The 13,596-nt window shown below is 33.9% G+C and overlaps 2 protein-coding genes across 2 annotated transcripts; one reads left to right on the top strand and one right to left on the bottom strand.

The window, feature by feature from the left end:
- Positions 1-4,301, top strand: LOC111430419 (protein REVEILLE 6-like). The gene is made up of 8 exons (XM_023066645.1): positions 1-267; positions 1,044-1,101; positions 1,311-1,434; positions 1,529-1,696; positions 1,990-2,094; positions 2,884-2,993; positions 3,154-3,213; positions 3,777-4,301. The coding sequence occupies exons 1-8, from the start codon at positions 65-67 to the stop codon at positions 3,882-3,884; spliced, it is 936 nt and encodes a 311-aa protein (XP_022922413.1). The 5' UTR covers positions 1-64; the 3' UTR covers positions 3,885-4,301.
- A 3,014-nt stretch (positions 4,302-7,315) lies between these two features.
- Positions 7,316-9,561, bottom strand: LOC111430237 (probable polygalacturonase). Its single transcript, XM_023066404.1, has 6 exons — positions 9,529-9,561; positions 8,923-9,261; positions 8,682-8,802; positions 8,341-8,515; positions 8,101-8,171; positions 7,316-8,019 (listed from the first exon to the last, which is right to left on the bottom strand). Exons 1-6 carry the CDS (start codon positions 9,559-9,561, stop codon positions 7,316-7,318), a joined length of 1,443 nt encoding a protein of 480 aa, XP_022922172.1.
- Positions 9,562-13,596: the final 4,035 nt, after the last annotated feature.

The raw sequence follows: 13,596 nt of genomic DNA, 5'->3' as shown, positions 1-13,596 counted from the left end.
TATTTATTTCTTCTTCTTCTTTGTAAGAACCTGAATCTCTTCCACTTCTACTGCTTCATCTTCTATGGTGTCTAATAACCCGAATCCGTCCGACGGATTCTACTTGGATCCATCGGGAATGGCGTTGCCAGGGCTGGGGCCGTTTACCACCACCATGGCCGCGTCAGAGGATTTGTCCAAGAAGATTCGTAAGCCCTACACAATTACCAAGTCTAGAGAGAGCTGGACTGAGCCCGAGCACGACAAGTTCCTCGAAGCTCTTCAGCTGTACGTTTTTCACCCTTGTTGCATTCAATTCTATTGGTTTCTTTCTCGTTTAGGGTTTTCGAATTTGATGCCTGTTTCTCTTCGTTCTGTGTGGTCGATTTCGTTTGTGATTTTATTTTTTTTAGGTGGATCTTGGTGGCGAAGGAAATGTTGAAAATGTGGGGAATTGAATGCCAATTTTGGGGTTTAGTGGTTGAATTGATGTAGTGGTAGGTGTGGAAATTAGTTATGGGTGGTTTATGCAAAATTTTTGGTAGCTGTGATTGTATTTCTATTGAAATGGAAATGGTAGGCGTTTGAGTAGGGTTTTGATGGGGCGAAGGGCTTTCAGGATCCATCTGGTTTTCATAAGTGTTTCAGAAATTCTTTAATTAGAAGTTTAGGAATTCACCACTTTGTTTATGACTCCACTTAATTAGTTTAACTGCTTCGGCTATACAAGGAGATAATACGGTCCCTTCTCCCAACTGATAATTGATCCTGCTCGGTATTAGCCATTGTGAAGTTCTATAAGCAAGAGGATGTTGGTGGAGTTGGTATTTGGCACAAGAAAAGGTGGAAAAGCGAGAAATAATGGGGTTTCTGGGTTGTTAACGGAGGAAAACATAATTTGTGACTCAAAATTCTTTACTGATGATCTATGGCTTGTCCGTTTAAAATTTGAAAAAAGAGAAACCAAGTGGGTTGAAAACTTAATTGTGGTTACTACTTGTTCTTAGCTTTTCTTGACATATGCCTTGATTATGATTCTTTATTATTTTTGTAACTATATCCAGTTTTGATCGTGATTGGAAGAAAATTGAAGCTTTTGTTGGATCGAAAACTGTTATACAGGTAATTGATGCCAGATCCCTGTTATTTTCGACTTACTTTCTTTGGGAGTGTTGAGCTCTAATCATTAGAAAAATTGGACTTGTCTTCGATTCAATTAAATTATTCGTTAATTGGGCCCTTAAAAGAAACCTCATTTAGAGGAGGTTTGTGCAATTTTCTGTATACATTTTAATTTATGAATGACAAACTAAGAGAATGACGCCCCGCAGATACGTAGTCATGCACAGAAGTACTTCTTAAAAGTTCAGAAAACTGGAGGTGGTGAGCATTTGCCTCCTCCACGACCAAAAAGGAAGGCTGCTCATCCATATCCTCAGAAGGCTTCAAAAAATGGTTAGTCCCCCCCACCTCTTTTCAATGTGTTTGATATCACTACATTATGTTGTTCTAACAGTGGCTCACAAATCTCATTTGTACTATTTGTAAGTTGCCATGCCTTCTCAAGTGCCAGGGTCATTTCAGTCCACGTCTCCTCTACTTGAACCTGGATGCACCATAAGGCCAGATTCATCTTCAATACTTGCACGTCCGGCACCAGGTGGAGCTGTACCTTCTTGGCCAGTGAACTCTGTCCAGCCACTCAATTCATCACAAGGTATCAAAGGCTAAATATTAGATGCTCTGAGATCATGAGTTTTTTCATGACTTCTTACATATAAGTTAGTCACACTGGATAAGATGAATGTAATTAGGTGCCTTAAAGACCTAGCATGTTGTCATCTGGGCTGCCATGCATTGAAAAAAAAAAAAAATGGAAGGAGAGGCATATGAGGGTGTCTAGGATGCAGGCGTATGAGGATTATTTAAAGTTCTTCGTGTCTCTGATTTCTAAAACCTGCTTATAAGTTACACATGTAACTTTTTTGTTTGATTTATATGTGCATGCAGTGCCAACAACAGCAAATAATTGTTGCAGTAGTACTGAAAGCCCTTCAAAAGCATGCCCTCTTGTTGAAACAATTGATCAAGGAAGTAACACTCATTCTTTTAGAGGTGATCCTCTCATTTATTTGCATTCACTTCAAATTATTTTATTTTATTGCAAATAGTTTGTGACTGCTTTGAACTTATTCGATAAAAAATCGTGGATGCATATCCTTAGTAGTTATGTCAAGGAGCTCATTAGCTAGTTTGAAGTTCTTAATTGTTACTCTTCATGGAAGTAGGATACTAATACATGAAATCTCAGTTTATGTATTTTAGGAATCAGAAATCTGGTTTGTGTTAGTCAATCCATAACATATCCATACATGCTTTTAGAAGCATATTGAGGCATAGTCTGGAGAATAGATGTAATCCTTATATATTCTCACACTTAAAGACTTGATCATAATTATGATATTGCATCATTCATATTATGTTGTATAATTTCTTTGAATGATTCAAGATCTTGATCAAGGTTTGTGTTACAGAATAGTGTACAATCTCAATTCCCACAAAAGAGAATTTTGTAAAAAAGAATTCCGATTCGTTCATTTTTCAAAGGCCTTCTGTGATTATTATTGGCATGTAATTGACACTTATATCATGTGTAGGCCAAAAAAGAGAGAAAAAAAAAAACATATATACAACCCGACTTTTCCTCGGAATTTTGGAGTTGGACAATATCTGTGAACTCTTGTGTTATTGTTTTAGATCACTACGACTTCTATGAGCTTTTTCTAGTTTTGCTAGTGGTATAAGTTCCTATGGAATTGTTTTAATGATTTTAGTGAATCTTCAATCCCTATTTCCTGTGTATTATTGTTTTTCTTGATACTTAAATGCCCTTTTGTTGTGCAGTTCTGCCAGATTTCACACAAGTTTACAGCTTCATTGGCAGTGTCTTTGACCCAAATGCTTCAGGTCATCTGCAAAAGTTAAAAAGGATGGACCCAATTGATGTTGAAACTGTATGATTTACACCTTTCCTTTCTACTTCATAGCATTGTGGCTTTAGTTGAATAAAGATTTTGTGTGCATTTCCTATTTCATTCTTATAAGAACAGCTGTAGTTTAAAAATATATCATATATACATGGTTAACTAAACAATAATCATTCCCTCCATGTAGGTTCTGCTGTTGATGAGAAACTTATCCATCAATTTGATCAGTCCTGATTTTGAGGATCATGTAAGTACCAATTATTCTTTGTAGTCTTTTTCCCCATTTTTGTGTTTTCTGGGTGGAAAAAAAAAATGCTTTAATAGACAATGTGAAGTAACAAAAGTTTAGGTACCTTGAAACATTACGCATAAAATCAAATCTAGGCTGCGAGCTGTGGACGTTCTAGTAGGGTTTCTACCAAACTGGAATGTTTGGACACTTGAGTTGGGATAAAAACTTCTGATATTTATATGTGTAACTTCAGATTCATTCTCATTTAGTAAAGTTCTGTTCTGTAAGTTGTACCGTGTTAGCTTGAGTTCTGAGGTCAATTTTCATTTTAAAATGGTTGGACTGGAAAGAGAACACACACATAAAACTAAGGCAGCATTTGGAAATATTTTGATCGACGTTTCTTGTGATAAATTGCGATATCTCGTTATTTTACATGAAATTCGGATTCTGCATCTTAAACCTCTTTTGATAAACAGTAAAATGCGACTAATATCGACTTCCTTTAGTTCTCATCAATGTCATTTTAATGCACTCATTAGTGTAATATGATTTCCTTCCTATTTTTCCCTTTGCAGAGGAGGTTGCTCTCATCCTATGAGATAGATTCGGGGCCAATTCGGCATGGCGATATGGATAAGCCCATCTATGTCGATGATCATAAACCCAAATTGGTAGCCAACTAGTTGGCACAGGAGGAGGTGATAAACAGCATGCTGCTATTCGAACAGAATGCCGACCGATGCTGAGGGATTGCCCGAAAATAAAAAGCATGACGACCCAAAAAAAAAGCTTGCCAAGTATGTATGCCTTATGCAATGTTGTGAGGTCGCTTGCATTATATATATTTTTTTATGTGCTCAGTTATTTTGATGCGTCTTTTGTATATAACATAGCCACAAAATCGTGTCCTGGCCTTGGTTTGTATAGAGATGGAGAGCCCTTGAAATAGTGCTGTACAGCCCTTAGGTAGGGAAGCCCTGTATTCGAGTTTTTTTGGCAGTTAATTTGTAAACGGTTTTGTAAACGTTTAGTCCTATGATCAACTTTTGGATTACAAATATTTCTTAGTCAAAAGCATTCCTGGAGTGGAAGTTTTGTGATAAATATTGTTCTTAATCTCAAGAACTAGTTTAGATGTGTAGAAAGGCACGTGAAATAAATGTTGTAAATCGAAATAATCTATAAGGTTCGATGTCTTATCTTAGTAATACTATTGAGACGGCTCATCTCATCTCGTTAAAAATGATTTGATCTAAATTGTTTAGGTGGAGACATGTGATATTCAATGTGTTCCTCCTAGAAAACTTAACTATGAGACATTTAAATTTTTTTATCAACCCGTTGATCAAAATGATTAATACTTTACATAATGATCACATACGACTTGATCTTAATAACGAGTAAGTTATAAACTCTTGTCTGTGACGACTTATCTTTTGATTTGAATGGGTGAGTGATTTTGTAGCCGAATCAATAAACCTACCATTTTGCAGACTTGACCAAATAGAGAGTTGGATATATAATATAAGACAGAATTCACTTCTCCCATATCGAGGTAAGTAGATGAGTCGGGACTTGAACTATGAGGCCTCACCCTCTCACGGGTTTGAGAGAGACTTAACTTATAACTAGACCATAAACAAATTGTTCATGAGAATCAATAGTACATAAGGTATAAGATATAATTACATAGGTAATACGGACTTTTGATTCAACTATAATTGTGAATAATTCGTGGAGAACCGACTTGCTTATAATAATTATATCTATGGATACAACTTGTTCTATTGTGCATAAGAATGCAACACTAAGTCTATAACAGAGCGACTTATAATTTTGTATCATTGAAGCTTATCATTTGTAGGTCATGCAAGCTTATCATTTGTAGGTCAATAAGACGCTCTTAGTAGTTCATAGTAACACTAAAAATATTAAATAATTAAGTTAATTAAAAATTGAAGTATATATATATATGTATATATATATAAATATATTTAATTTTGAAGGTTCAAATTACTAACACTAAAAATATTAAATAATTAAGTTAATTAAAAATTGAAGTATATATATATTTAATTTTGAAGGTTCAAATTACTAACACTAAAAATATTAAATAATTAAGTTAATTAAAAATTGAAGTGTATATATATATATATATATATAAATATATTTAATTTTGAATGTTCAAATAACTAACATTAAAAATATTAAATAATTAAGTTAATTAAAAATTGAAGTATATATATATATTTAATTTTGAATGTTCAAATTACTAACACTAAAAATATTAAATAATTAAGTTAATTAAAAATTGAAGTGTATATATATATATATAAAAATATATTTAATTTTGAAGGTTCAAATTACTAACACTAACCATATTAAATAATTAAGTTAATTAAAAATTGAAGTATACATATATATATACATACATACATATATATATACATACATACATATATATATACATACATACATATATATATACATACATATATATATATATATATATATATATATATATATATATATAATTTTGAATGTTCAAATTACTATTTAATTCGTTAGATATATTAAATATATAAATGATAAAAATATATTTAATTAAAAAATTCTCAATAATATTTAATATACTATATATTAAACCTAAAAGGGAAAAAAATAATTATGCTACATTAAATAAAAATATATATTTGAAATTAAAAAATGAATTAGATACTTCACCTAGTTCACCCACCCAACCACCCAACCGAGTTCAATCAAATCAGTCAAAGAAAGAGAAAAGGGCAGGAGTAAGAGGAGAAAGAATCATAGCTGAAAGAAGGATTGAATCTCCTTTACCGGAGGGAGAAGAGAAAGAAGCAGACTAACTAAGAGTAGGAATACAGGGAAAAGAAGTCCCCTGCCTATTTATCTCAGTTACTCTTCAATCAGGTCATATAGGTTCGTGAGTAAGTAGAGTAGCTCGACTGTCAAGCTGCTAAGAGAAAGAAACCCCAACCACCTTGTTTGTCTTGATGAGATGAGGTCTAACATTCGATTGATATATGAGAAGGCATAGCAACCTTTATGCCACTAGACCAGAAAGAAAGAAAAAAGGCTCATAGCCCCATTTCAGCATCAGTTGTAGAAAGCCTTGATGGACTAGTAAACACTCTCAAGAGCCAGCCGCATTCTCTTCCATTCCATCCTTCATGCCTTGGTGGTCGATGTAACCAACCAAGTGTGACTGACTTAGAAAGTATCTAGTAGAAGCAACCTAACGCTTCTCTGAGTACATTACCGGAAGATAGAGGATGAGTATAAGTACATTACGGGATAGCTGGAGTAAAAGGGCATCCCAAATGAGAACGAGACCAGTTTGGAGATGTATTGTGGCCTTCTCCTATTCATCAACATTCACCTCATTCTTCTACAGTTGATGTTACGGATCCATTCCTAAGGCCAGCAGTTTTGCTCAGCATCTTCGATTATCAGCCTGTTCTGTTGATCTCAGAGGATTCCAGTCCTCGACTGAAGCAAAGATAAGCTAAGCCTTGGCACAACTCTGCCCGAGCGGACGACTACAGAGGAAGGAAGCGGCTGACTGCAGTCCTGCTATTGGTGATACCCTTAGATAGAGAGTTAAATATATTATTATCTCCCATACTTTATTCTTTTCTCAAATATTTGGAACGTTCTTTCAAGAAATTTAGACTAATGTTGGTGGTGGGTTAAAAGTCACATGTAAGAATGAAAAGGTTCCATAGTCAAGAATAAGTTCCAAATAAGGAAGTTTGGCCAAGAGACATGCCTTCCACGATTTCTACAATGGTACGATTTGTATTCATTTCAATTTACCTGTTTTGTTTTAACTTTTAATAAAATCAAACGTTTTTGTTGTGCGAATGAATAATTCATTCCCTTTACATCGTCGGTGGGCAATGATTGTTGGCCATCAGCAGTGGCCAATGAGAACAATGATAGAGGTAAAGTAGATAGATTTGGGAGGGGTAATGACACTTCTTATTTTTTGTTTATAAATTTGCAAGGAGAAGACATTTTATCTATATCTTCGTTAAATTTTTCCTTACCATTTATTCCGTAGAATTAAAAAAAAAAAACAAAGCTTTTACTAGAAGGCAGGAATTTCAAGAGAACATGACTTCAATTGAACCTTCTCAATCGGCAGCTGATCTTCAGGAAAGTCACATCCACCGCTTTTTGCTGCCTTAGCCAGTGGAGCACATGGCGGCGGATCCACATCGCTACTAAATCCCTCAATGTTCGTACAGTTCCACTGCAACTTTTTAGGCGTCGCCGACAATTCAATCTTCACATTCGAAATACATATATCTGTGAATGGATCTCCTGAAATCCCAGCCAAATTTGCCGACATATTAACATTTTCGGCCACCACATCTCGGTAATTAATGTTCTTAATCATTGGCAATGCTAAGGGATCAAACTTGTCATCCGCATGCGCTTTGTAGTCTCCAGTCATCCAAAAGACGTACTTCATCGTGGATAGAAACATTCTTCGAACGAAAATGTCCTTGACGAAACCGCCTCGTCCGCGAGCAGTTTTGATTCTGACGGCAGCCTGTGTGTTGATTGCAGTGACGTTTTCGATCCTAACGTTGCGGATTCCGCCAGACATTTCGCTACCAAGGGCGATACCTGCAGAATCTGGTGAGATACAAGTGAGGCGGCGAATGATGAGGTCCTCGGTTGGCATTCCGAACTTGATACCGTATTGGTCCCATCCGCTCTTGATGGCGATGCAATCGTCACCGGAGACAATGTAGCAGTCTTCGATTCGAGTGTTGGAACAGGAATCTGATAAATTGTATGGAGAATTAGGGAGAGGGATTGACGAAATAAAGAACCCAACGTTTTGAAGGTGAAGAAGAAGGAAACCTGGATTGATTCCGTCCGTGTTGGGTTCGGTGACGGGAGCCAGGATTGTGAGCCCTTGGATAATCACATCTCTGAGTTTCCATCCAACCAAATTAAAAATAAATAATAATAAAATCATAAAATTTTAAATCATTTTTAGTGGTTTTAAATAGTATACTATTACAAATTTTAACTTTCTTTTAAGTATAATCGTACATTACAAGAATAACGAGACTTTGTGAGAAAGTAAAATAGTTAAACCTGCTATAGATCGGATGGACGAACCAAGAAGGGGAGTTGATCAAAGTAAGATCCGAAATCTGGATTTGATCAGAGTACATGATCTCAATCATATATGGTCGTGTTACCTTGAGCTCCTCTTCGTGAAACTTTTCCCACCAATAAGATCCCTGCCCGTCGATTGTACCGTTGTTACCTACGCCACGTCATCAACCCAATTTTATTTCTCTATAATTGTTTTTCTAATGTTTTCCTTTACCTTAATTTGTTTTTTATTTAATTTTGATAGCACCAAGTCCATAAGATTATAATTTAAAAAAAAAAAATTACAATCTTAAAACGTAAGAAAAAGAAATAATCACCCGTGATAACCACATCGGTGAGATTAGTTCCAAAGATGAGGCTGCTGTACCGTCCACCGGGAGCATCTCTTCCCCTCCCATAAGATGGGAGAACTTCTACAAGTGGCCATTCCGATTCATTCTGCACAGTTAAATTATAATGAACGAATCTAATTAATTTAGCTTCGATTAAGGATTAAAATTCAGATCACCACTCCTAAAGTTGTTAGCTCTGAAAAATAATATACTCGACACTTTGAACCTGGGATGCAAGAAGTTTAGCTTCTTTATCGATAAAAAGTGTGAAATGGCTGGTCAGATTAAAACTTCCGGTCAGCCATTTTCCTGGCGGCACGACCAATTGAGCACCGCCATCTTCAGCCAATGTGCTGAGATGTTCAATTGCTTTTCGAAACGCGTGAGTGTTTGAAGTTACTCCATCACCAACGCCGCCAAACTCTGTCAGCAATGCCGAGTGTTTTCGACAACTGATCGCCTGAAATGTCAGAGAGTTTGAACTCAGATGCGGATTCATGGCGCCCACGGTGGCTAAGCTCATCAATGCCAGTACGATCACAGTCGAGATTCTCATTGCAGTAACCTGCAAAAAAAAAAAAAATAAAAAAAAAATGATTCAATTCCTTTTTACGGCAGTTGGGTTTATGGATTCATGTTTGTATTGGTTACATTTTCAAATTTTCTCAACAATAAACCCATCGGGGATTTAAACAAAAACCCATAATCATTTTGAATAACCCAGAAGAAAAACCAATGAAAAGTAGAAGAACAAGCCAACCCACGAGATCAATTAAAAGAAAAAAACAAAGAACCAAAGGGAAATTCAAAGAGAAAGAAGAAGAAAAATTACATTGGTTTTTGTGGGTTTTCGTGGAAGATCCATGATGAATTATATTTTTGAGTTTATGTTTTTTAGATCACGGACAATCGATTTTATAGAATAATTTAGAAATTAAAATAGGAAAGGAATTTATTACCATGAAACCGTTGGATTTACATCCAATATTAGTTGATCTGTTTAGGACAATACAACCTACATGAAAATAAAAAGAGTGAAAAGCAATTTAAATTTGGCATTGTTTGTTTGTTTTATTTTTTTTGTTTAAATTGTTCTTATGAGTATTAGGGTGTTAAAATAGTTTTTTTTGGAAGAATGGGATCAAACAACTAAATCCATATTTAAAAACAAATTATCAGACATTTTCTATGATTAGATTAAGCTGAATTCATTAGTTGACGAGTTTATTGGATTGAAAAGTTTACCATCCAAACAATTAAATTCCATCTAAAACATGTTAACGGTTATTTGTTTAATTTTAAATGATAATTTTTTTTATTGATTTGATTAGCATTTAATTAGATCAATTATTTTTTCATTAATGGTAGCAAATGAGATCAAATATTATTAGATGAAATCTCTTGAATTTGGTAAGTATAACCCAATATTAATTAATTTATTCTTTTGATATATTTGTTAAAGTTTTCTTTTTATATTTCTTTCTTTATTAAATTTTTTTCTTAAATTATATTTAAATCCTAGTGAAATATGACCTGCAAGTTATTAAATAAAATACCTATAAAAATCACTTAAAATATAGTTGTATAATCGAGCCTGTTGTATATAAAGTCTATTATCTAATATAGAAATTCACTATTTTTTTTTGTTATATTAAGTGAATATATAAGTTATTACTCGAACATGATCCTCTAGTAAGTTAAGTACATATTGTTTAAGATTGTATTAGTACTCTTGAATTTTTTAGACAATTGATAATATTAAATTGTAAATAAAATAATCAAAATTATTATTAAAAATTAAATAATAAATTACGACTTGAGGACATAAATCTCATTCTACATAAATGAAACAAGGATACATTAGTTCATAACTTTACATATAAAACTTATTCTCAATATAGCAGTTCTAATCATGTTTAGATGCACCAAAATTAAAGCATGAAGTCAAACAAGATGTTTACATGCCTCGAAGTAGTGAAATGACTCATATTTGATGTATAAAACATGTTTGGGGTAAGTTTAAACCTAATCGGGTCAAACAATCATCCCAAGTTAATCTATCGTAACATGTATATTTTAAGTTCTAAGCAATCTATGTATTCCCATAAGTGTTTAAATATACTTAGAACCTCACCTAGTTCCAATTTGCATTTGAGTTCTAGCCATGGACTTAGTCGTATACCATTAAATAACTTTTTAGCAAGGCACCTAACTTTCCTATGAGACTTGCACATATTTTGTAAAGTCGTTGAGGCCCCGTTCATTGCTTAAGATAATTGAAGCCTTACTCAACACTACTTTCACAAGCTGCACTATAATACCAAAGTATTAGCACTTTGGACATCTCTAGAGCTGATTCATTTCTTGTATGTTGTTGCTAGTTTTTTGTGTCCAAGTCTTGACATTCAAAGGCTGAGAGCACATCAAGCCAAGAAGGAAAACCAAATGAAGCTTGATCCTCGTCACATCTTCCATTCAAACTCTTTGTAAACTTGTTGGAATTTCAACGTTTCATAGGCTTTTTTAAGTACTAAATTGCCTTGTTTACACACTTGTACGCTACTGTCCAACATTCAAAATGTAACGACTCTAGATTTTTACTAACCTAAAATCACTATCGTATACATAACATAACCATTTTATGCGGAAATAATCATTTGAAACGTATTCATAAAACGTTGTCATGGATTTAATGTTTAATAACAAGTCTTTAAAACAAAACAACTGAAAAATTAAAATAGATATAAGTAAAAATAAAATAGAGATACCTTATACTAACCTATAGTCTACGAAATTAAATTCAACTAGCCTATACATGTGACATTGTTTTTAAAATTGCGATGTCTTAACTGTACAAAAGTGTCTTGCCTTCACCTAGAAAATAAATGTAGCGCTTTAGTATTTTAAGAAATGCTCATAAGTGATTCCACTATTGGGGCTAGACGCAAGCACATGCAATTATTTATGTGACCTATATTTAAAATTGTGTTATCTTAGGTGACTATCTTAAACGAGTCATTGGATTTTTATTTATTATTCTACACATGACTCATACGTGCAAATATAGACTCACTAGTCAGTTTTCACACCTCCTAGGCCCCTTTTCTGGTCGGGCGAGCATTCTCTGGTGCTATTGTCGGATACCCAGTAGGAATAGCGACCGTCGTAAGATTATTATAAGCATAATGATCATTTTTCATTTCATAATGTACGCTTCTGTACCCATCATAAAGGGGGTAATTCCCCGATGCATGTAACATACAATGATGCATGAGGTCCCAACAATTTTCATTTATTAAACTATATAAAACACCACTTCCATTTTCCCATGTCATATCATTTTATAACATAGCCTTTAAAACATATATCGGGGTTGTATATCATGTCACAACATATCTACTGTGTGTCATCCATGTCATACATCGCATTATGTCATATCATGCACTTAACATGTCCTTTAGCATACCATATCATATCATGTACGTATCATTTCATCAATTATATCACAACATGTATCATATCGTCAAGTATGTCATATTATAACATGTATCATATCGTCAAATACATTGTATTATAACATGTATCATATCGTCAAATACATTGTATTATAACATGTATCATATCATCAATATATCAAATCATAGTAATATCATATCATAGATATATTATTTCATAAACATCTCACACATATCAAATACATGACACGTGAATAACTATGGGGCACGTGTCATCATACATAACACAAGCTTCTAACCATACTGATAGTAAGTCTACTTACTTGATTGATCTACGCCGAAGCTACTATGACCTTTTGATGCTTGATGCTAGCTTAACACTAACCTTTGAAGTTTAATTCTACCTTAGAGTTCCACACTGATCCATTAGAATTCTAATGTGAGAATTTGCGCACCTAATTTTGCATAAATAATTTAAACTTACTCAATAATTTAAACTAGGGAAGCCTAATGATGCATAAATTTAAATTTGACTCGACCGCAAAAATCTAAACTAACGAAAAGATAGTCATACTAATTTTAAGTGTTTTTGAAGAGTTGAAAGTAGAAGGAAAATGTCCAAACTTATTAGATCGAAGCTGAATCAGCCAAAATCCTGGTCTAGAGCCGTCATAAAAATGTATTCTCTGGCTTTTTACCATTCTAGTGGGATGATGAAATGAAGTAAGAGCCTCCATTTTAAGGTGGAGTCCAACTCCCCACTTCTCAACATAAACTACGTGGGGACAATTTTAATTTTAATTTTTTTTTTGTTTTTGGATTATCACGCAAAAACTCTTAGAGTAAATATTTGCAGCTTTGTAGTTAGCTTGGTGTCAAGAATGACGAACATGAGGCGACAAGAACCGAAGATTGGCATAGCTGCAAGCCCTCTCGAACAAGAGAGCTTTCTCTTCCTTTTTCATCTCCTTTATTAGTGGTTACAGATAAAAAAAAAAAGTGTGTTGGTAAAAGTTCGATGGACGAGGAGGTGAGCTACAAATAAAAAATAAGTGTGTTGGTAGAGAATGTGTTCGACGTATGAGAGAATCATTTTCAAGAAACAATCTAAACAATCTAGTGTAGATAAGGTTAAATATCTTGTTTTAGTAATATTATTGATACAGCCACATTGTAATGGTTAAAAATGATTTGATCTAAATTCTGTATGGAGACATGTGAGTTGAGATATCTTATTCAATGTGTTCCTATAAAATTTAACTACAACATAGTACTTTTTATTAATTTGTTGATTAAAAAGATTTTACATAACGATCACATACGACACAATCTTAATCCCGAGTAAGTTATGAACATTTATTTGTGACGACTTATCCTTTGATTTGAATGGGTGAGAGTGATTTTTGTAGCTAATTCAATACACCTACTATTTTGCGGATTTGACC

The sequence above is a fragment of the Cucurbita moschata genome, unplaced genomic scaffold, assembly GCF_002738365.1.
Source record: "Cucurbita moschata cultivar Rifu unplaced genomic scaffold, Cmos_1.0 Cmo_Scf00033, whole genome shotgun sequence".
NCBI classification, from domain to species: domain Eukaryota; kingdom Viridiplantae; phylum Streptophyta; class Magnoliopsida; order Cucurbitales; family Cucurbitaceae; genus Cucurbita; species Cucurbita moschata.
This window is presented reverse-complemented; position numbering and strand designations above follow the sequence as displayed.